This window comes from Lampris incognitus, chromosome 3 (assembly GCF_029633865.1).
Source record: "Lampris incognitus isolate fLamInc1 chromosome 3, fLamInc1.hap2, whole genome shotgun sequence".
Taxonomy (NCBI): domain Eukaryota; kingdom Metazoa; phylum Chordata; class Actinopteri; order Lampriformes; family Lampridae; genus Lampris; species Lampris incognitus.
The window spans coordinates 90,082,955-90,107,469 of NC_079213.1; the positions used below are offsets into that span (position 1 = coordinate 90,082,955).

The following is a 24,515-nucleotide window of genomic DNA, read 5'->3' on the forward strand; positions in this document are numbered from 1 at the left end:
GGAGGGGCTGCGTTTGATTCGTGCTGCTAGCGATAGCTTTCAGCTCGCGGGCAAGAGGGGCCCTGCAGCACTATGTCTAGCAGCCAGTCAGGGGCCAGAGGCTCCTGTCAGCGGGCAACTCCCGCCTCCCACATAGAGAAGTCTCTCCCCCAACATTACTCACACACACGCATGCGCACGGGCACAAATGCACATGCATGCCTGCACCCATGCACGCACAAACATGCATGCACATACACATTTGTTCACACACAAACACACACACACACACACACACACACACACACACACACACACACACACACACACACACAGGACTTCCTCGTAAACACATACATATATTCATAAGTGGCCCAAAAAGGAGGTAAAGGCCACAGGCTAGAACAAGAGGCTGTCGTTTGATTTAAAAAAAAAAAGTATACATAGTTTCAGCGAAAAGGTGAGAAAAGGAGGTTAGGGTTGACGTGCTTTCTCTACAAATGCCCCCCCCCCTTCCGTAATCTCTAACAGGGAAATGTGGATTTTGAATTTCTGGTGGAATTCCTTTTTATAGAATAATATGCGTAATGTCCCTTTAAAGTTGACCCGAACGTTAACTTATCTCTTTTCTTTTCTTCCTGTTTATTTTGCCTTGCGGGCATTGTCCAACAGCCTTCCTATTTGTCGATGAGTCTTTCGACCGAGGTTTAGTTGTAATGGTGGTCGCGTGTATGTGTGTGTGTGTGTGTGTGTGTGTTTGTATGTGTGTGTGTGTGTGTGTGTGGGGGGGACTATTAAACAGTGACGTTGCAGACAGACACATATCAGCGTGACACAGACGGTAGTGTGGCATGTCCCCCTCAGCACAGATCAGATCCTGCTATCTGGGGCTGATATAAGAAGCCTATCTGCAGGACGGGAGACAGTAATTCCTAAACTTTAGATATTCTTTGCCACGTGTTTCATACCCGGGGTGTATGAAGATAGATGTTATATATAAAAAAGACCCCAGTTCCTGCTGTGTTAGAGAAAAACAGGTGGCAGCGTGGTGCCCGAGTTGTTAGAGAGACTTTCTGGTAACCACATTTTCCCAAGTTTGATCGCCATAAAAGCCGGCGTATGTCTGAGAGTCCTTGAGCAAGACGGCCGATCCCCTGCCTGTAACGGCCCGCTATGCAAAACCAACGACTAACCGAAGACTCGGTCTGCAAAAACAGTTAGCCCGGCTCTCTATCAAGTTTTAGAAATAATTTATTTTCAGCATACATTCCAGGTAACATTAATCAAACGTAGGTTCGGTTGCTTTGATGAGGCAAAAATAACTTCAGACGAGACAGATTTTAGGATTCGGAGGAAAGGCCATGCGAAGCATCACATGAGACCGTCCGTTCAGTTTTGTCAGCAATGCCGTTTATCTGTTTTTGCAAATAAACTCTTCGACTGTTTTTCCCCTCTTCATAAATGTGTGTAAGACGTCGGCGTGAGTTATTTGCCTTCATCACTCTAATCAATCACATCTTTTTCCTCTTTATGTTGTTAATCAACAACCTGAATTCACTGAGCTGTAAAATGTGTGTTTATAAAATTATATGGCAGGCCACAAAACACTTACCTGTTCCAACTATGCTGGAGGATGGGGAGGTGGGGGTGGACTCAGTGAAACACAAGGTTTAAGGCAAAAGTGCACACACACAACACACACACACACACACACACACAGGGATGAAATTAACTCACGCTTTAACTCCCCCCCACACACACACACACATACAGGGATAAAGCTAACTCATGCTTTAACTGGCCCACCCAACACACACACACACACACACACACAGGGATAAAGCTAACTCATGCTTTAACTGGCCCACCCAACACACACACACACTCACACACACACACAGGGATGAAGCTAACTCATGCTTTAACTGGCCCACCCAACACACACACACACACACACACACACACACACACACACACACACACACACACACACACACACACACACACACATACACACACAGGGATGAAGTTAACTCATGCTTTAACTGCCCCCCCCCCCCACATGCACACACATACAGGGATGAAGCTAACTCATGCTTTGACTGGCCCACCCAACACACACACACACACACACACACACACACACACACACTCGGAGCTACTGCTTCATAGAGAAATACTCCGAAAGCAGTGGAAAAGCTCAGCCAGTGTTGACTCATTGAGGGGGGAAAAAAGAAAATCACATCCCGCTTTAGTTTAAGCCATTAGCACTTCATTTACCAAATGCAATGAAGCGTAGAGTATCTAAATAGCTCCCACTTGTGTGATTTTCTTTCCACACTAATCAGAATCACACACTCGACTGAGCTTCCGCTCCCCGATCTTAAAGATATTATTTCCATGTGCAAGTGTCAGTCAAACACCTTGGGTACTGCATGTGGGATGTTCTTGATTTAAACCTTCATAGTGTACCATTCTCTCAATGTTCTCGTCATGCTGCGACATACACTGATCAGCCAAAACATTAAAACCGCTGACAGGTAAGTGAATAACATTGATTATTTCATTACAGTGGCACCTGTCAAGGGGTGGGACAAATTAGGCAACAAGTGAACAGTCAGTTCTTGAAACCGATGTGTTGGAAGCAGGAAAAATAGGCAGTCGTAAGGATCTGAGCGACTTGAACGAGAGCCAAATTGTGATGGCTAGATGACTGGGTCAGAGCATCTCCAAAACGGCAGGTCTTCCCGGTATGCAGTTGTCAGCACCTACTAAAAGTGATCCAGTGAAGGACAACCACCGAACTGGCGACAGGATCATGGGCGCCCAAAGCAAATTGATGCGCATGGGGAGCGAAGGTTAGCCCATCTGGTCCAATTCCACAGAAGCGCTACTGTGGCTCAAATTGCTAAAAAAGCTAATGCTGGCTATGATAGACAGGTGTCAGAATACACAGTGCATCACAGCTTGCTGCGTATGGGGCTGCATAGCTGCAGACCAGTCAGAGTACCCTGATGACCCCTGTCCACCGTCAAAATCTCCTACAATGGGCATGTGAGTGTCAGAGCTGGACCATGGAGCAATGGAAGAAGGTGGCCTGGTCTGATGAACCATGTTTACTTTTACATCATGTGGATGGCCAGGTGCATGTGTGTCATTTACCTGGGGAAGAAATGTTACCAGGATGCACTATGGGGAGAGAGCAAGCCGGCGGAGGCAGTGTGATGCTCTGGGCAATGTTCTGCTGGGAAACCCTGGGTCCTGGCATTCATGTGGATGTTACTTTGACACGTACCTCCTACCTAAACATGATTGCAGACCATGTACACCCCTTCATGGCAACGGTATTCCCTGATGGCAGTGGCCTCTTTCAGCAGGATAATGCACCCTGCCACACTGCACACATTGCTCAAGAATGGTTCGAGGAACATGACAAAGAGTTCAATGCGTTTGCCTTGGCCTCCAAATTCCCCAGATCTCAATCCCATCGAGCATCTGTGGGATGTGCTGGAAAAACAAGTCTGATCCATGGAGGCCCCAACTCACAACTTACAGGACTTACAGGATCTGCTGCTAACTTGTTAATGATACCAGATACCAAAGGACACCTTCTGAGGTCTTGTGGAGTCCACGCCTCAGTGGGTCAGAGCTGTTTTGGCGGCACGAGGGGGACCTACACAGTATTAGGCAGGTGGTTTTAATGTTTTGGCTGATTGGTGTGAGTTGCTCAGTGAGGCAGAATCAGCCATTTGAATAATTCTTAAAAATGGAGGATTAGAAACTTGAAACGTTTTGCTTGAACTGAAATATACACCCCTTGTAAAGCACTTTGACTGCTTTATCGACTAGAAAATCGCTAAATAAAAGCAGTCCATTTACCGTTTGCTATTTAAAAAAAAAATGAAACTTTCGCTCTCAAAATAAATGATAACACAAAGTTTAATTGAATCGGAGTTGTGGCGCTTTTACATAAAGGAGAGTGTATTCCCAAAGCCCCTGGCTGATGAAAAGCCATTTCTTTGACAGACCAGATATCAGATGACATTGTTGGTTTAAAAGACAGAGGAATGTGAACGCCGGCTGACGATTTTTTTGGTCAACGACAGATTAGGAAAAAAAAATCTAAATTTGGATCTTTTATTGCCTGGAATTACCCCCCCCCCAACTCCCACTCTGTAGTAAGTGGTTATATTAGCCCCCCTCCTCTCTCGCGCTCGCTCTCTCTCTCTCTCTCTCTCCACCTCACACCCTCCCTCCCTCTCTCTCTCCGCTCTTCCTCTCCCCGGCTTGTCTTCCATCAGCCTCACAGTACCTGCGGTGGAAGCCAGGGAGCTGTCCCATTACTTATGCATAGGTATCATAGGTATTCATGTGTGTGCGTGGGATAGGGCGCGTCCTGTGAAGGGGCCGAGGCCCCGACATGACAAACAGGGTGTCAGGACTGCTCCGCGGGACCCATTAATATGCCGGCGGCCGACAGGGATCCTCACCTACGCGCACTTAATATTCCTGTATATTAAACAACCATAAATCAGGGCATGTAAGCGGCGAATCCGTGTGTGTGTGTGTGTGTGTGTGTGTTTGTGTATGTGTGAGTATTTATGTGTGTACAAAAGCACAAAAGATGTGTATAAGTGTGTGTAGGTATGAATGTATGATGTGGGAAAGCGGATATGTTTTGAAAGTATGTGGGGTGTGTGTGTGTGTGTGCGTGTGTGCGTGTGTGCGTGTGCGTGTGTGTGTGTGTGTGTGTGTGTGTGTGTGTGTGTGTGTGTGTGTGTGTGTGTGTGTGTGTGGTCGAGCGCTGTAAACCCGGTGAATATAGAGTGGAAGAAAGATTGAGCATCAGTTTTATAGCCCGGCGTCAGCCCATAACACCTAACTGAGGACGTATTCCCGCTGAGAGAGCGATGTGGCCCCCGGTGTCTTACAGAGACCCTTCAGCCAAGTCTCTCCCCCCCCCCACCCGATGAATGGTATTCATTCGGTTTGCAACCATAATTATTACCTCTCAGTTTTGCTTACATGTCTCGTTTGATGTCATATGTCAACGTTTTTGCCCTGCACATCATTTGCTTGTAGTTTATATTTATCTAGTTTCAGTTTACGTCCGTTTCATGCCAACTGGAAGGCCCCGTAGAAGCCCTGTGTGACTCTTCCAGTGTGTTTCTTGATCCTCTTGGTGTTTACTGGGCCTCTCGTAGCATCAAAATGTTATATAAATTTGGCTTTAATTTTATGTGCGATCAAACTAAACAAAGCGAAACCGCTTCTCGGAGAAGTCGTGCTATAAAAGTTACATTTCGGCCTTTACTTACTCCAGAAAAGCTATGTATGGTTTTTGGGATTAAAAGCATGCTGCGGTCACGACGTAGAATTAGGACGTTGTTTTCTCACATTTGTGTTACCAGTGTTCCTGCACAAGATGGCTAGATGGAGGGAACCAGGAGAACTGGGGTGAAGAGAGAGATGTGAAGCCAGGGTGTTGCACCGACACTTGAGCCACTTAACTAGCAGAGCTATAAAAAAAAAAGTGGATATCAGTTTTTCCCCCCTTTTTCTCCCCAAATTGTATCCCGCTAATTACCTCACTCTTCTGAGCCGTCCCGGTCACTGCTCCACCCCCTCTGCTGCAGACTATCACATGCCTCCTCTGATACATGTGGAGTTGCCAGCCGCTTCTTTTCACCTGACAGTGAGGAGTTTCACCAGGGGGATGTAGCACGTGGGAGGATCACGCTATTCCCCCCCAGTTCCCCCTCCCCCCTGAACAGGCGCCCTGACCAACCGTAGGAGGCGATAGTGCAGAGATCAGGACACATCTGGCTTCCCACCCACGGACACGGGCCAATGGTGTCTGTAGGGACACCCGACCAAGCTGGAGATAACATGGGGATTCGAACCGGCGATCCCCGTGTTGGTAGGCAACAGAATAGACCACTATGATACCTGGACACCCCTGGATATCAGTTTTTGATATTTTCCCAGCAGGTTGGGCCAGTGGTTAACAAATGTATCCTGTTAACCAAAAGTTAAAGGTGCAATCCCTTCAGTAGCCATTGTGTCTATTTGCAGCCAATGTGTTCTGTTGAAGTGTCCTTGAGCAAGACAGCTCACCCTTAACAGCTCACACCCTCTCTAATTGACTGGATACAAGCATCGGCCTAAAGTTAAAAATGTAAAACCAACCCCCTTCACCCCCCCCCCCAACACACAGTGTGAGCTAGCTTTTCCCCGCAGCTCCAGCCCATATTAATCTGTGTTACATGCATGTAAATAACCTTGTTTAATTAGAGACGGTGTGTGTGTGTGTTTGTGTGTGTGTGTGTGTGTGCGTGTGTGTTGAGGGAAAGATAGGGGGTCTTCCCCCTCTCCCCTTCCTCTCCCCTCTCCAATCCCCATGCATGCATACACATCCCCCCAACCACCACTCCCGCCGAAGTGTTCTTGATGTGATGTGGGGTCCCTTGGTCCGAGGCAGGCAGGCAGCGAGGCAGGCAGGCAGTCGGGCTCTAATTGTGTTTTCCCAGCAGAGACGACTATTAGTTTCTTAGCTCATTAATTACACTGTTGTGGAGGGATCATTAATAGTTAAATTCGCCCCCCAATAATGTTTAATGGATACATTCAAAGGGGCTCGCCATTTCTTTTTCTACAATAAAAAGAATAAAATACATTTTTAACAGTTGTATTATTCCCTGAGCCTGGGTCAGTAGGCCCTGGATCTGACCTCAAGCAATTTGAATCATAGTAGTGTGTATGTGTGTATGTGTGTGTGCGTGTGTGTGTGTGTGTGTGTGTGTGTGTGTGTGTGTGTGTGTGTGTCTCTGTGTGTGTGTGTGTGTGTGTGTGTGTGTGTCTGTGGCTATGAGCATTTCACCACAGGGAACAGTGGGAAGCAGTGGCAGTGTGTGTGTGTGTGTGTGTGTGTGTGTGTGTGTGTGTGTGTGTGTGTGTGTGTTGGTGTGTTTATGGCTATGAGCGTTTCAGCACAGTTTTTGTGTGCGTTTTATATCTATGTGTGTGTGTGCGTCTGTGAATCCCCTCTCATAATCACTGTGTGTATGCACACCACTTACGCCGTTGGGGGCTCTTCAAGGTAGCAGATCCACTGCTCCCTCTCTGCCCTTCCCTGCTTCTCGCTCTGTGATCAGGGCCAGCAGACAGATGTGTATTAGTCTGTGTGTGTGTGTGTGTGTGTGTGCGTGTGCGTGTGCGTGTGTTGAGACGGATTTGTGAGAGTGTAAGGTTGGTGTGTGTGGTTCTGTCTCTGTGTGTAATAGAAAGGCAGAGAGAGAAAGAGAGAGGGACGGTAACTACAACTTGTGTTAGTTAATCACTTTGTATGTGTGAATCAGAGCGATAGGTTGTGTGTGTTTGTATGTGTGAGATTGAGAGTGAGAGGGAGAGAGAGAGATAGAGAGAGAGACAGAGATTGATAAAAACAGTCAGGTTGTGATTGTGTGTGTGTGTGTGTGTGTGTGTGTGTGTATGCCATGTGTGTGTCTCCCCACTTGGCTCCCATCTCTCAGATCAGTGACAGAGACTGCTGTGATGGAGGCCATTAAAACCATTCCCAAGGCAGCTGTGGTGGTGGCTAACGGTGGTGGTGGTAATATGTGTGTGTGTGTGTGTGTGTGTGTGTGTGTGTGTGTATGGTGGGGGGGTGGGTTAACCCCACCTCCACCCATTTCTCTTTTAATTCACCCAATCCTTCCTTTGCCAAGACACCGGGGCATGGACTGAACGACGTCTGGTCAGCCATGCTGACCTAAGCGCTCACGGGCCGAGATCGGGACAGTGTGCATGAACGTTTGCATGTTTGTGGTGCACTCATGAAATTGATAGGAAAGGTTTTCGGTAAGGGTGTTAGTTTGTATACACATGTATGACAACGCACACATGACTGGATGTATGTGAAAAAGGCCCTGGGTGATACATTGTATACAGTATATGATTAAATGCCAAGCTAAACATTAGCTACAGTGTTTGAAATGTATTTGCATAGCATGTGTATGCATGTGTGTGTGCATGTCACCGTGTGTATGTATGTATGTATATATATATATATGTGTGTGTGTGTGTGTGTGTGTGTGTGTGTGTGTGTGTGTGTGTGTGTGTGTGTGTGTTATATTATACACTTGAGCCAAAATATTATGAACACCTGCCTGATATGCTGTTGGGCCTCCGTGTGCTGCCAAAACAATGCCAACCTGCCAAGGCATGGACTCCACAAGACTCCTGAAGTTATCTGGCACCAAACCATGATCAGCATAACCTATAACCTTCAAGTCCTCTAAATTGCGGAGGTGGAGCCACTGTAGATCGGACTTGTCTATCCAGCAATCCTACTGATTCTCAATCTGATGGAGATTTGGAGAATTTGAAGGCCAGGGCAATACCTTGAACACTTCATCGTGTTCCTCAAACCATTCCTGAACAATGTGTGCCATGTGGCAGGACACATTATCCTGCTGAAAGAGGCCACTGCTATCAGTGAATACTACCAATGCCATGTCAGGGTGTACCTGGTCTGCAACGATATTTAGGTAGGTGACCGGACTCAGGGTTTCCCAGCAGAACATTGCCCAGAGCATCACACTCCCTCCACTGGCTTGTTTTCTTCCCACAATACATCTTGGTGCCATCACTTCTTCCACTGCTCCAAGGTGCAGTCTGACACTCACATGCCCACTCACATGCCCATTGTAGACTCTTTCAGCGGTGGACAGGGGTCATCATGGACACTCTGACTGGTCTGCAGCCACATAGGCCCATACTCAGCAAAGTTGCTCAGGTCTTTACTCCTGTTCATTTCTTTCTCCTGCATCTAACATGTTGATTGCGAGAACTGAATGTTCACTTACCATCTGTTCTACTACCCAGACCTTAACATACATGCACCCTTGTTTGGAGATGATCAACATTATTTGGTTCAACTGTGGGTGATCATAATGTTTTGGCTGAGCTATATATATATAGTGTGTGTGTGTGTGTGTGTGTGTGTGTGTGTGTGTGTGTGTGTGTGTGATTACAAATCTCCATAGAGTCTCTCAAACATCTCCAAGCTCCCAGCATGCTAGACCAGCTTGCTCGTCAGAGAAAGAGAGAGACAGAGTGAGAGAGAGAGAGAGAGAGCGAGAGAGCTAGGAAGAGAGTGAGACAGGGAGATAATTAACCATAAATAATTAACATGTGGGGGGGGGGACTGGGAGACACCAGAGCAGGAGCCTGGGTTTCCCCGTGGCAGCAGTCTACTCATACAAGACGTTCATACATGCCCAGTGCGTTCTGAATGCCTTCATTAGACAGACCCATCGCACAGAGATGTTGTGATCCTCACCACAGGACACTCACTGCAATGGGAAGGGGTGAGGTGCGCAATTATAGGACGTGAGGATGATGGATACATTCAGTTAGTTTGCGAAATAAACCCCAATTTTAAAGTTGTTATCGTGTAACACCATTTTTGATTTTGTGAACATGTGATTTTGTGCTTTTAGATTTTTTTGTGTGGTTTTATTATGTGCCAGGATGGGAGAGGGGGCCCTCAAATTGGATATGATGGTATATTTATGATGCCACATTCACGAGATCTTTACCAGCCAGGACTGAATCCCAGTTTACTCCCTGAAAGATGTCTTCTAAAGTGGTTGGGGGTCGATAAACCTTACCCGAACTGAAGAGTGTGTGACAAACTTTAGTTTGACTGGGAGTCAGCAATTCTCCTGGCATGCGTTATTCTTTCGTGATTTCATTTGCTGTGAACCCTGCCAGAACGTGCCCTCCTTTGTTTCTCTTACTCTGCCTTCCTACTGATCTAATCCAGAGACAACAAAACGATTTTGTCTTGCTTGGAAAAGCAAGGAAAAAACAGCAACAAGTACAGTTTCAGTGCAAAATACAATGCAAATATGTCACAAAACCGAACTGTTCCACAGCCCTATTTAAAAAAAAAAAGTTTTTTGCTTCCCCACCCCCCCTTTTCTCCCCAATTATACTAGGCCAATTAACCCCACTCTTCCGAGCTGTCCCGGTCGCTGCTCCATTCCCCTCTGTCGATCCGGGGAGGGCTGCAGACTACCACATGCCTCCTCTGATACATGTGGAGTCTCCAGCTGCTTCTTTTCACCAGACAGTGAGGAGTTTCACCAGGGGGATGTAGCATGTGGGAGGATCATGCTATTCCCCCCAGTTTCAACTCCCCCCTGAACAGGCGCCCCAACCGACCAGAGGAGGCACTAGTGCAGCGATCAGGACACATACCCACATCCGGCTTCCCACCCACAGACACGGCCAATTGTGTCTGTAGGGACGCCCAACCAAGCCGGAGGTAACATGGGAATTCGAACCGGTGATCCCCGTGTTGCCAGACAACGGAATAGACCGCTACGCTACCGGAATGTCCCCCACAGCCATCTTTTAACAAAATATTTTCAACAAAACGTGGATGTGGAATATTTTAAGTATGGAAAAGCCCTACATTTCTGACAGTCTAATATTTGGCTTTGGAAATTTGCATATCATGTGTGGTCAATATACTTAGCCAGCTGTAATGTGTGCGGTGATGATATCAGTTCATAGAAGTCTCTGGTAAATGAGTGACTATGCTATCTTTTGGACCAGTGAAGTTTTAGGAGTTAAAAGGAAAATGCAGAGTGTAATCACCACTGGACTCTAGTTAACCCGTGTCGTACATACAACATACAACATGGGATACTTTATATTTCACATAAGAGATAAGAGCAAAAACTAACCTTCACCTGAAGTTTGTTGTGACATGTCTATTTCAGAGTAGATGTCAGTTTGTTCACGTGGAAAATATGTAGTAACTGTTTTTATTTTCTATGGAGTCCTGACAATGTCCCCTCTCGTCTCCGTTTTCTCCTCCTGCTATTCTTTCTCTCTTTATGTGTGTCCGACGATCAGCTGTGCGGGCAGATCGCATGCGAGGAGGCCGCAACAAGTTTGGCCCCATGTACAAGCGCGATCGGGCCCTCAAGCAGCAGAAGAAGGCATTGATCCGTGCCAACGGCCTCAAGATTGAAGCCATGAGCCAGGTGATGCAGGCCGTGCCCACCGACCTCACCATCTCCTCGGCCATCCAGAACATCCACTCAGCCTCCTCCAAGGGTCTGCCCCTCAGTCACCATGCCAGCCACCATGCCGGCCACCACCACCACCACCACCACCATCACCACCATGCCACAGCCCTGCCCCCCACAGACTACGACCGCAGCCCCTTCGTCACCTCGCCCGTCAGCATGGCCATGCCTCCGCACGCCGGCAGCCTGCAGGGCTACCAGGCGGCCTACGGACATTTCCAGTCTACGCGCACCATCAAGTCCGAGTACCCAGATCCGTACACCAGCTCGCCAGAGTCCATCATGGGCTACCCTTACGTCGACGCCTACCAGTCAGGCTCGCCGCCCAGCTTCCCCCACCTGATCGTGGAGCTGCTGAAGTGTGAACCGGACGAGCCACAGGTGCAGGCCAAGATCCTGGCCTACCTCCAGCAGGAGCAGGCCAGCCGGGGCAAGCATGAGAAGCTCAACACCTTCGGCCTCATGTGCAAGATGGCTGACCAGACACTCTTCTCCATCGTGGAGTGGGCACGCAGCAGCATCTTCTTCCGTGAGCTCAAGGTACGTTCTGCCCATTTGCGTGTCGAGAGCAGGCATACAGTCGTACACAGATATGTCTGCATGGGCGCAGATGTGAGCACATACTGGTCAACGCATGAGTCATTTACAATGTTCAGACATCATTAAGTGCAGCAATCTGTTTTTGTTGAGATTTATTTGACTGGCTTCACTTGACTCACAGTGTTTTATTGGTTTGGAGTTGAAATATGTGTTTGTTGCATGAAGGGCTGGTAGCTGCTGGATAAATCATCTGATACAGACAGTACTACGGAATTAAAAAAAAATCTTTTAAAAGATTAACACCCCAACTCAATTTGTGATTACTTAACCACTCAAATGTCTCAATGTGTATCTGTTTGGCTTATTATTTCAAAATGTTGGTACTCATGCATATTTTGTTTTGTTTTTGTTTTTTGTTTGTCTTTTGCGGAGCTTAAATAATTCATCCTGCGGTTTGTGTGAGTGCTTAATCTTTTAGCACTTTGTTGTCATCTATAATTAACACTTTACCTTACACAGTACATTAACTTCACAAAATCTATAATTGTTTATTTTCAACGTATCTTTTAATCTTTTTTTATATCTTTTTTTTATTCCTTTTTTTATGTCTGTCTCGCTGCATGATCAAAATTCCACAGCCGGGCATATTTACCCCGCGTGTGTGACATACGTAGATTATGGGCCGTGTAAACTCTGACTAGGAGCTTCAGGCACTTTTCATACATACTAACAGGGGTCCTAGTATTTGAATTCTGTAAGAACTGAATATCGCCCGTCTCCCCATGAAATATTCCTTAGATCTCTGTGGCACACTCTGTGAAGATATGGAAATATGAAGACGATATTGCCTATTAGCATATTGCAATGGTCAAAGAAAATGACAGGCCCACCATTTCAAATGGTGGGGGGGATTCACAATGATTGCGCAATTTGCCATCACAAATTGTCAGTTGCTTTTTTTATTTGATTTTACACAATGTCAGCTGTCGGATTAATCAAATTGATTCAAGATTAGTATATATATATATATATATCCATACATCCATCCATTATCCGAACCGCTTATCCTGCTCTCAGGGTTGTGGGGATGCTGGAGCCTATCCCAGCAGTCACTGGGCGACAGGCAGGGAGAGACCCTGGACAGGCCGCCAGGCCATCATAGGGCCGACACACACATTCACACCTAGGGACAATTTAGTATGGTCGATTCGCCTGACCTACATGTCTTTGGACTGTGGGAGGAAACCGGAGCACCCGGAGGAAACCCACGTAGACACGGGGAGAACATGCAAACTCTACACAGAGGATGACCCGTGATGACCCTCAAGGTTGGACTACCCCTGAGCTTGAACCCAGGACCTTCTTACTGTGAGGCGACTGTGCTTACTACTACACCACCGTGTAGCCTATATATATATATGTGTGTGTGTGTGTGTGTGTGTGTGTGTATGTATATATATATATATACATATATGTATATATATATGTATGCATATTGTCTTTTATCTACAAAATTTGAGCAAAGTAAAGTTTGGTTGAGATCACAGTAATCACTCCTTCACCCATCCCAAACTTGACAGTGGTAACAACATGCCAGCGACTGGCTCTCACAACCCAATGATACCCTAGTTGTCTCAGTGGTAATAGGAGCATGGGCTGTGACCCCCAAACTGGGAGAGCGACTCCAACAGATTCCAGGAACAACATCTGAGGTCTCTGTCCAGAAGAGTGCGGTCCTATAGAAACAGCTAAGATACTGTGCAGAACCCTCAAACTCCCAGGCCTCTGGTAGAGGACCCGAGCTTGAGGAAGACTCACAGCACCACCCCACGGGGGGGGGGGGATTTTTCTTTTTATGTTGCTGTTGTTTTCAGTGGGGAAAATATTGAAACAAAATATTCTATGAGAGCCAATTACAGCATAGACAGGAGTCCTTGAAAAACACATGTTGACATTTAGCAGGCGGTACATACCCACTATTGACATTTTTGAGATCTGCATTTGAATTCAGTTGGGGTTCCAGTGCTTCACCTTGCTTACACATGTACACACACACACACACACACACACACACACACACACACACACACACACACACACACACACACACACACACACACACACACACACACACACACACACACACACACACACACACAGGGGTCTCCAGGTGTGGCTGTACCTGACAGTGATCATTCAAAGTTCATTAGCTTTGAATGATCATTGTTGCTCTGTTGCAAAGCCCCTGTGTTTCACCCAACCTTATCCTAATTCAATTATCCAAGCCACTCGTGTTTGTCACTCCCCTATCTGCTGCTGAATGAAATGTCATTATGTTTGCCTAATGACTACCCACAGTACCCGGGCTCTACCATAATTGAGCCGGGTGCCTGTTGCAAAGGCAGAAAATGACCTGGACTAAATGAGGGAGGAACCAACTCACTCCAACCTCACCTATGCCTGTTCTGGAGCCCCAGTTGAATTGGAGTAAAGGTGGGCTATGCCACGATGGACAACTGGGGGGGAGGGGGGGTACATTCACTCAAGTGTGCTATGTAATTGGGTTTGCCCTCCCTCCCCAATTTTTTCAAGGGCCACCTAACATACAAAAGGGATTGAAAAATGATGCATTAGCTTTGGTACCGACTGCTTTTTTCATAGAACCCACCCGGTCCTCCGCCCTCCTTTCCCCTTCATTATTAGTAACCACTTGGAGGGTTATTGTTGAATGGAAAGCTGAGCATCGGTCATGGAAGAAAAAGAACCATATAAGCCCCCCCCCCCCCCCCCCGTGCTGTCAGATTCACCCTCTGAGCCAGCCAAATTAGCAGGCAACTAAAAAGGGTCAGTTTCAAGTACTCTGTCCCTCTCTGCACGCTCCATCTCCTAGACATACTACTGTACGGCTGAATAATTGCCGGATGAATGAATTTTCCATTAAATATATTTATTTAGTTAGTTATTCATTCATTTTACTGCTGACTTTTTTTTCGCTCTTTTTAATGGCCTCACCATTTCTTGATTGTGCTGATTTTTTCCCCCTGCGCTCATCTTTATTACTTTATTTTTTAGATTTATTTTATGTTTAAAGAATAGGTATACAATGACTGCTGGCTCCAGCATCCCGTAACCCCAATTGGGATAAGCGGCTTGGATAATGGATGGATGGATGGATGGATGGTATACAGTCTAGTAGTATATGTATACAGTCTAGTATACAAACTTATGATGAAAGTGCAATTGAGGTTTTAGTGTGTGTGTGTGTGTGTGTGTGTGTGTCTGTATGTGTCTGTATGTGTGTGAGTGTGTGCACGCACATGCATGCATAAGTGCATGTGTGTGTGCGTGTGTATGTGCTGTTTGCATGTGTGTGAGTATGTCATGGTTGTGTGATCCCGGTGTGACAGTGTGTGTGTGTGTTTGCTTTCTTTTTTTTGGGAGGGATTTTTTTTCCTCCCTTTTTCTTCCCAATTGTATCTGGCCAATTACCCCACTCTTCCGAGCCGTCCCAATCACTCCTCCACCCCCTCTGCTCATCCAGGGAGGGCTGCAGACTACCACATGCCTCCCCTGATACATGTGGAGTCACCAGCCACTTCTTTCCACCTGACAGTGAGGAGTTTTGCCAGGGGGACATAGCACGTGGAAGGATCACGCTATTCCCCCTAGTTCCCCCACCCCCCGAACAGGCACCCCAACCAACCAGAGGAGGCGCTAGTGCAGCGAACAGGACACATACCCACATCCAGCTTCCCACCTGCAGACACGGCCAATTGTGTCTGTAGGGGCGCCCGACCAAGCCAGAGGTAACACAGGGATTCAAACCGACGATCGTCTTGTTGGTAGGCAACGAAATAGACCGTCATGCCACCCAGATGCCCCTTCTTTTTGCCTTTTCCCCCCACTGGCCTTCATTAGGTGCGGGTGCTTGTGTGTGCTTGCATCAGTTTACTACAGTTAAACTCTTGAGTCACACTGAACTAGCCACCATGTCTATGCCTGTGTGTGCTTCTAGATGCATGTGTGTGTCTATGTGTGCGTTTCCGTTTGGGTGTTAGCGACTGAGAGCTTGCTCGAAGTCACACTGCTCAACGGTTGAAGCATGGCACTGAGATAGTTGGGACCGTATACACTTTAGTGATCTATAACCTCCCCAGAGAATACAGGGATGACTGTTGAGGCAGCGACCAGAAAGGCAGGAAGCACACAAGAATGAAAAAGTTAGACACAGGAGTAGTACAGACCAATGGCGGCTATAAATACACACACACACACACACACACACACACACACACACACACACACACACACACACACACACACACACACACACACACACATACCAGCCCACAGGCACATGCACAGTCCCTCTCGCTATTATTAGCTTTGTAAGAACAAAAGAATTTGTCTCTGGTACAAGAGACGGGGGCAGCAGGGCATGTGTGAGGCGTCCGCCAAAAAAATTGTTTAAAGATTTAGTTTCCATGAGTTGGACTCCATCACGAGACTCATAAATATGTTGCCCTTAGGAGCACCCTCAAAAGAGGGCTCCCCATTGAGTTCCAATAGAGCACGCTCGCTCTCCCTCTTTTCTCTCTCTCTCTCTCTCTCTCTCTCTCTCTCTCTCTCTCTCTCTCTCTCTCTCTCTCTCTCTCTCTCTCTCTCTCTCTCTCTCTCTCTCTCTCGGCATTACGTGAGGGACGTTTATTTCTAGCACCTTGGATCAGTGCAGGAGGTTGAAGGTTTGTCTTCTTCTAGCCAACCCTTGCTGCCAATTAAAGAAAGTTGAGCCAGGTGCACCAGTTTTGAAATGAAAGGAAATGATGGCATGATGAGGGAAAGTGTTGGCACTCTTTGGAGTTATTACTGGTGGTGGTTATTTTATAGATTTTAAGGCAAGTTGAAGTAGATTACGTGTGTGTGTGTGTGTGTGTGCGTGCAGGTGCATCTGCAATGGCTCGTTTCTCCGCGTCCATCTTTATATCTCGTTTCTGCAGATGGATTTAATTTTCCAAAATGTTGATCCATTTTAGGTGCCCCCACACACACCCTGCCCCTCTGTGTGCACGCTGAGTGTGCACTGCTACCACAGGTGTGCATTTTTAAGTATGAGTGTACGTATATGAGTGGGTGTTATATTTTCAGGTTTGGCTCTCCAGGTCCAGTATGAGTATACGTGGGTTAATGAGAGACTGTACGACTGTATGCCAGTGTATGTGTGTGTGGGTGTGTGTGTAGCCACGCCTGTGTTCTATCCTGTTGGTCATGTTCTCAGGAGAGGGCAACACATTTCTCTGTCTCTCTCTCTCTGTCTGTCTCTCTGCCTGTCTCACTCTGTTTCTATCGCTCTCTCTCTTGCTCTGTTTTCATATCTCTCTCTCTCTCATGCTCTCTCTCTCTCTCTCATGTTCTCTCTCTCCCTCGCTCGATAAGGTTGGCTTGGCACAGAACAGGCACTGTCTGCCTGGCACACACTGTCACCCCCCCCCCATCCCTTGGCCTGGTGTGCCCTCCAAGCCTGTCCAAAGTACCAAAGCAGGCCCACTTTGTGTTGGCCAATTCACAACCAATACTTTCAGCTTGCTCTTCACTTATCAAAATGTCTCTTTGAAATAAAAAAAAAGTAAAACATTCTCAAGTGCTGTTGATTATATTGCTTATTTTAGTTTATTGGTGGGTTTAGGGTTGATGGGGGAGAGCAAAAGAAAGAGAAGAGAACGATTCAGACTAACAGAAAAAGGAGAAAGATTGCAATTAGAGACATAACTTTGCATACTGATTGGATAAGAAAATGACAGCTGAAGACTTACAGTGAAAAGGGAAACGAGACAAACGGGCCCTGACGGATAAGGTGAAGTCATAGATGGTTGGTGTGTGTAAGACTGTGTATTAATGCGAAAAGATAATTAGTATAAGTTATTTGGGTGAGGTATTAAAGTACTTCTTGCATTGAGCCTCAAATGCTTGTGTTTGTTTAAACATGCATGTGTGCATATGCACAGTGTGTATGTGGATGCCTTTTGTGGGGATTATTCACATGAATGTGTCTGTCCATGTACGTATGTATGTGTTTATGCCTATATGTCGTTAAGTGCATGTGTGAGTGGTGTGAGTGTTTGTGTGTGTGTGTGTGTGTGTGTGTGTGTGTGTGTGGGTGGGTGGGTGCAAGCATACATGTGTGCATGTTTGTGCTTATGTATACTTGTATATGTCTGTGTGTGAACACATGACATGTTATTTGTGTGTGTCTGTGTGTGTGTGCGTGTGTGTGTTTGTGTGTTTGTATGTGTGTGTGTGTGTGTGTTTGTGTGTACATGTGTGTGGGTGTGGGTGTGTGTGTGCATGTGTGTGTTTGTATGTGTGTGTGTGTACATGTGTGTGTGTGTGTGTGTGTGTGTGTGTGCGCGCGCGCGTGTACGTGTGTGTGTGTGTGTGTGTCAGGGTGAGTCATACAGTCAGTCGTATGTCCAGTGAGACCCTGCTCGCCTCGTCCTCCTCTATTGTTCCAGTGCTGGGATGGCTTCCCTGCCCCTTTCCCTCCAGCTCCCACAACAAACACAATGGGAGAGGGAATTTAGCCTGCGATTGGGACTATTGATGACTCATGTGTTTATATCACTCTTTCCTAGCTGGACTCCAAATTCACATCAATGCAACCAACGCCTCCCATCCACCGCTTTTCTTCTTTTTCGAAAAAGAAAAGCAAAAACAACTTAAAAAAAGACAAAAAAAAGAGAGATCCGTCTCTTAGATGTAGGACAACATGCATGCTTATGTTTCCTTTTGTAACATGGCTTATATTGATAACGGCGGTGGTGGGAACGTGCATCGTAAATCAGACAGGAGTATACGCCGAGTGTGGCACGTCCCTTTTTGAAAAGTGCATTATTGTTCAAGAATGGTCTCGAATAACACGGCGTGTAACTTTATATGAATATCTAGTCCATCCACCTGATATACAGTACGTGGAGCAGGAAGACAAGAAGCCTCTTGTGATGCTCTAACATGTGGCATCGCAGTTTAGTTTTGCCCCTTCATGGCTGTCCGGGGACAGCTTTTCAGGATCTGGATGGCTGTGTGCCTCTCTTTCTGTCCTTCTCTCTCTCAGCGGAGAGGGGGAATGACAAAAGCAGAGCTGAGGGCCATTAAGTTGAAGAGGAACTGTATTAGAAGTCCTTTTCCCAGGGAATGCTCCCAGCTGAGAGGGGACAGCCATATTGGATAAACAGATGGAGGGGAGACGGGAGGGGAGGGGGGGGACGAGGGGAGATGAGAAGAGGAGGAAAATGGAAACGGGGGGGGGGGGCGGTGCAAAAAAGGGAGGTTAACCAAAAAGAGAGAAGATGAGGGAAAAGGAGAGAGGAAGATGAGAGAGGGGAAGGGAGGGTAAAGGGGTGGGGTGGGGGGGAAGGGTAGAGGAGAGGTGAAGAGAGGACGGGACTGGAGGGGCAATAAAGAAAGGGTGCAGGGGGAGAGAAGAAGCAGGTGAAGACGGGAGTGGAAGGAGGGGGGGAGACGAGAGGAGACGGGAGGCGAGAAAGAGGGAGAGAGCAGAGGAAGAGGCTGGAGGAGGATCAGGGCAAATGGAGGGGAGATGAGGAGATGGTGAAAGAAAAAGGATCTAAGTATGTAAGTCCTTATAGAGTTCATACTTCAGCAGCTTCCATGTAGAAAATGTTCAGTTGAATAGATACGTGAATGATCCCATTGTGGTAGATATGGATCCCCAGAACAAGGAAAAAAAGTAAAATATTACTCTCTTATCCAGGGCTGCTTAACCACAGACACACGAGAAGAGTTTCAAAGTCCGGACTGACTATGAAGAGACTTGGCATCACACATTTTTTATATATTTTTATTTATTTATGAGTTTTTTTCTCTCTTTTCACACATCAATGCAAGACATATATATACACAAGGGCATGTGAACAATAAATTAGCAATGTTAAATTACACAGGGCAAAGCAGAGGCTTAGTCAGGTGCATGTGTACAATCATCTTAATTAGACAGGAAGTGGAATTGCTCCAGGACTTGTTACAAGTCCATTTTTTTTGTTTGGTTTTTTTTGTTGTTTTTTTAGGAAAGCTCCTTCTTTGTTTGTCAGACTGCAAGTCAAATTGCTCCAGTGAGAGAATTTCATTTAGACTTTGCTTAAATGAGTCAAATGTTAGTTGCTCTTTGATCCAATTAAGGAGGATCCATCTCTTAGCAGATTAGGTTAAACACTTCAGTTTTTTTTTTCACTGTGATAGGCTCAAACACCCTACCTGGGTCAAAACCATAAAGGCATCACACATTTTACTGAACAGGCCTACCGGGCCCAGGCCCAGGGGCCCCTAAGCCAGGGCCTCTGTGTGAAGTCGCTGTTATTAACTTTGCATTTCGTGTTGCATAGTCAAAGGGCTTAGCCATTCATGTCAATAACAGAGCCCCAAAAGTCCCACGGAAAAACTGCAGGAAGCTGCAGGTCTTAGTATGTCTTAGTTAATATGCTGTTGGTGTTACTTGTGTGTATGTGCTCTGTAAATCCTGTTGGGGTACAGGTGAATTTAGGTATTGCATTGTTGGCTGCAAGTCAGTGTACCTGCCCTGCCGGGGGGGGGGGGGGGGCTTTTATGCATCCATGCCCAGGGGCCCATTGTCACAGGCAACCTCAAGACCTGTCCAGATTCTTGTTTGATATCACCGTGCTGGCTCTGACTGGTGGAGCGCTCAACCAGGATGCGCACGATGTGAATCATAAACCCCTGCACAGTACAAGATCACATGTGCCGACTGTCCACGGTGACCTGCCCTATTCTGTGCAGACCAGGGAAGATGCTCCACAATCTTCTCAGTCGCCATTGGCCAAATTAGGTTATAACCGTCCTTTAAGTCATCTATGGTGCTTGCAGCTTTATAATGAGTGAGCAGCTAGGGCGTCCGGTGTCAGAGACAAGTTGATAAAACAACTGATGGGAGCTGCCACTTCCCTGTCACATCTGGATAAAACTCAGTTAATGTTCATCTCCAGTGGAACTCCAGCAGGACATGCTGGGTGAGTTAAAGCTCGGTAGAACGGCATGTAAAGAAAGTAAAAGTAATCAAAAATGCATGCTATTAAATAACGACATGTCGAGGATTGATGGAATCTTAAGCTCTTAAAAAATAGTATCAGCTGATTGAGTCAAATTCATTTTGAGGGGTTTAATATGCCTCAAATACAAATAAAATAAAAATAGCTAACAGATGTCTTAGAGACGTGTTCGGAGGTCTTAAAAACTCTCTACAGCTTCTCGGGGTGCACCTTATTTGAGCCAGAAATCAGCGAGATCAGGCTGACGTATTTTACAATGAGTCGTCTGTGTTTTTACTTTTCACGTCTATTTTGGCAGCGAGAATGGTCTTAAATTTTATTCGTGCTGGCACTGAGAAAAAAAAAAGCCTTAAAAAGTCTTTGACTTGCAGAAAGCTGCAGGCGCTGGAGAAGAGCTCTCTGAGCGGTAGAATTATTTACACCTCTTACGCCTTGCTTTGCCGCTAGTTTATTTGACATTTTGAAGCAGCGGCACGCACGTCAATCAAGCAAGACGACAGGTCCCCGCGGAGACACACCTCGCACCTGAATATTCTCCATTTATGGATTTAGCTGAGTGAATAATGTAAGGGTGTCTGATGCTGCCTACCCTGCCCTGCTGCATAATTTCACCTCACACAACACACACACACACACACACACACACACACACACTCCTAACTCATATTAGATGAATGTACTTTAGTGAAATTTTACTTACGCCACCCACCCAGCTGCATTGGCTTAGGATGGAAGTGGTTTAGGTTGGTGTGGTTGGGGGTGGGGGGGGGGGTCAGGGTTCTTTTTCCTCCGAGTCTTTACAGCCACCCCTGCACACTCTTCCAGCCATTTATCCCAACTCCACCCCTGTCATGCTCTCCTGGCGACCTTTCTGGGAGCAGTTCAATTTCAAGGCGCGAGTGAAAAGGGGACAGGGGGATGCCCTGGCCCGTGACTGCACTTTTTTTTTTATTTACACTCTATAACTGGGTGGAAATTAATAAGCCATTTTAGGTGTGAGCTGTGAACCCTGGGAGGCAGCGTGTGCATACACACACACACACACACACACACACACACACACACACACACACACACACACACACACACACACACATACACACACAGACGCAGAGCATCAGCTGACAGTGTCCCTTTTGTCATTGAGGTCAGTAGGTGCCGCATCCACCCAATCACCCACCTATCCACACGCCTGTCCAACTCACACACCCCCCCTCCCCCTCCCCCACAGTTGGCAGAGATTTGTAACAGTGTCCCTGGTCCACTGCATTTGAATTATTCTGCAAGACAAGACCCCCACCCAGCCTCGCCACACCCTGCCCCACCCGCCAACACCCTACACAGGGAACTTGCTTTACATCAGAGGGTAAGAAAGGAAATGCATAGAGAGGGAGGGAGAGGAGTTTGACTGGCCATTGTCAGGCGAAGAAGAAGAGCGTTAAAGACCGTGAATATGAAGGAGAGGAAACAAGAATGACAGAGAGAGAGAGACAGACAGAGTGAGAGAAGGAAAGTTAAAGGAAGAGTGTGACTGAGAGTTTACTTACACCGATGGATGTGATGTGATAATTTCTGCACCTTGCTCCAGAACAAGCGTTCTGGCAGAAAGCTCAGTTCTGATCTCAAGCTAATACGCTGGACCCGCGTCCCCTCACAATTTACTGACCTGTTCCCAAGGAGGACATCAGGCTGTGCTGTCGTGAATTTCACAGGCAACGTCATTCACCAAAGCACCTAAACTAGCCCTTACGGGGTTGCACGTGTTGAGCGCACGAATGTCACCGTTAACACCGAGCGGGCTCCCTTCTTCACCGCCGATTCAACCGGCTGTACTCCCGCTACGACAGAGGAAAGACTACTGAGGCTATATGGGGAAGACATAAATGGAGAGAAAAGAGAGAAAGAGATGCACGGCAAAGTATCATATAAGTTGGAAAGGGAAAATAACATTAAAGTGACCACGAGAGAGGGGAAGATAAGATTGAGCGAGACAGAGAGGCCGCATTCCGAAGAAGAGCGAGAGAAAGACAGGGAGAGAGGGGAAGACAGAGGGAAAGGTGGTGGAGTGGAGAGGAGGGGGTAAAGGGGAAGATGAACAAGGGCCGTGAGAGGCATTGGGCCAAGGGCAGGGGGGGAGTGCGGTGAAGGACGGCAGGAGGAAGAGGAGGGGGGGAGGTGAAGAGGGAGAGGAGGAGGAGGTGGCGGTGGTGGTGGGGGGGAACAGGTGGAAGGTTAATGGGCCTGGAGCGGATCCACCAGGCGCTCATGGGCTTGATATATGGGCTCTGGTCCCGGTGCAGGGCGTAGGCTTCAAAGATATATTATTTCATTTGAGGAGCAGCAGCATTCTGGTCAACCCCACCCCACCCCCACCCCACCACCCCCTAACACCCCACATTTGTCCGCTGATAGATGATACCCCCCCCCACACAACACACACACACACACACACAAACACATGCATGCACAAAGACATGCAATGTGCACTTGTTTGCCACACTGATCCCCCTCTGCCGGCTAGCTGTAGACACAATTGGAGATGGCGTGCGAGTGTTTGTAAGACAACCTGCTACTCCACTCCCATAGTTTTTTCTTTTCTTTTTTTTTTTGGTCGTTGTAGTTGGGAGGAAGAGTAAGTGGGAGAGGGGTGGGGTGGGGGGGCTATTTTTGTTTGGTTTCCATCTCGCTCTGTCTCTCTTATTTCTCGGTCCTCCTCTCGAGCCTCCCCTCTTGCTCCGTGCTCTCCTCCGCAGTGTCTTCTGAGTCCTGCATGTGGGAGTTTTTTTTTTTTTTGTCGGCATCTGTCGCTCGTCCCTCTTTAAACTGTCCTTTATACTCTGTCCTCTGTCATCACTTGATCATTGACCTGTACATCCCCCTCTTTACTGTCCGTGGTCCATTTCTTTCTTTGGTTATTTCTTTGGTTCTTTCTTTCTTTCTTCTTTCTTCCCCCCCCCTTCCCCCCCCTCCCCGTGCCGGGCTGCAGGCAGGTCTTTTGGCAGGCCAGTGTTTTTTTAAGGTTGCTATTTTAGCGGTAACAATATCTGTCTGATCAGGATGGGGTGGAGAATGGGAGCGGAGGGGTCACAAAGCCCTCTTTTCATTCATGAATTATTGATCAGCAGGCAAAACATCACTGTCTTTTTCATAAATACTGAAAAAGACCTTCGCTTTTCTTCTCCTTTTTTGATACTACCAATACAAAATGGTGAGGATCAGTTTTTGGTCCAACACGTCTTTTTTTTGCAATTTTTTTTCTTTCTTTTTTTTTTCCTGAGAAGAAATGGAGAGACTGTTCTCTAAACCAGAAAGTCATTTGTTCGAAGCCTTCCTCGACAGGTAAAGGGGCCCAGCTCTGTTGAAGTGTCCTTGAGCAAAACACTATAAGGCATATACAGGCAATGGGTGGGTGTTCGTGTCTGCCGTCTGCAGCCTGACTCCTCTGCTGGAACGTGCACGTGTGTGTGTGTGTGTGTGTGTGTTTGTGTGTTTGTGTGTGTGAGCGTTGCCAGGAGACCGAGTCCTGCTGTACTGCTACTTCATGTAACAACAGCCATATGAACGCACCGTGGACATCTGCGTTGTTGGAGACGCTTGCGGTGGAATAGTTCTGTCCGCCGGTGCTGTTTGCATGATTACATCTACATTCCTACACATCTGATTCGACGTTTGTTTCCCGGCGAAAGCCAAGGGCTGCACCTTTTCCAACTTTTTTGACAGTCGACGAGCACTAATCTCAAAAAAAGAATTCCCCGACGTCCCCTCCGCGCTCCCTCGGCGGCCGTAGACTGGGCTCTAAGATATGGCCTTTTCC

General features: G+C 47.0%; 1 protein-coding gene across 1 annotated transcript in view; it reads left to right on the forward strand.

The window, feature by feature from the left end:
* The window catches only part of nr5a2 (nuclear receptor subfamily 5, group A, member 2), a 92,292-nt gene that overhangs the window by 12,636 nt on the left and 55,141 nt on the right, over positions 1–24,515 (forward strand). The window contains exon 4 of the mRNA XM_056276852.1: positions 10,909–11,624. Within this exon, the coding sequence (XP_056132827.1) occupies positions 10,909–11,624 (716 nt within the window). The remainder of the gene's footprint in view (positions 1–10,908; positions 11,625–24,515) is intronic.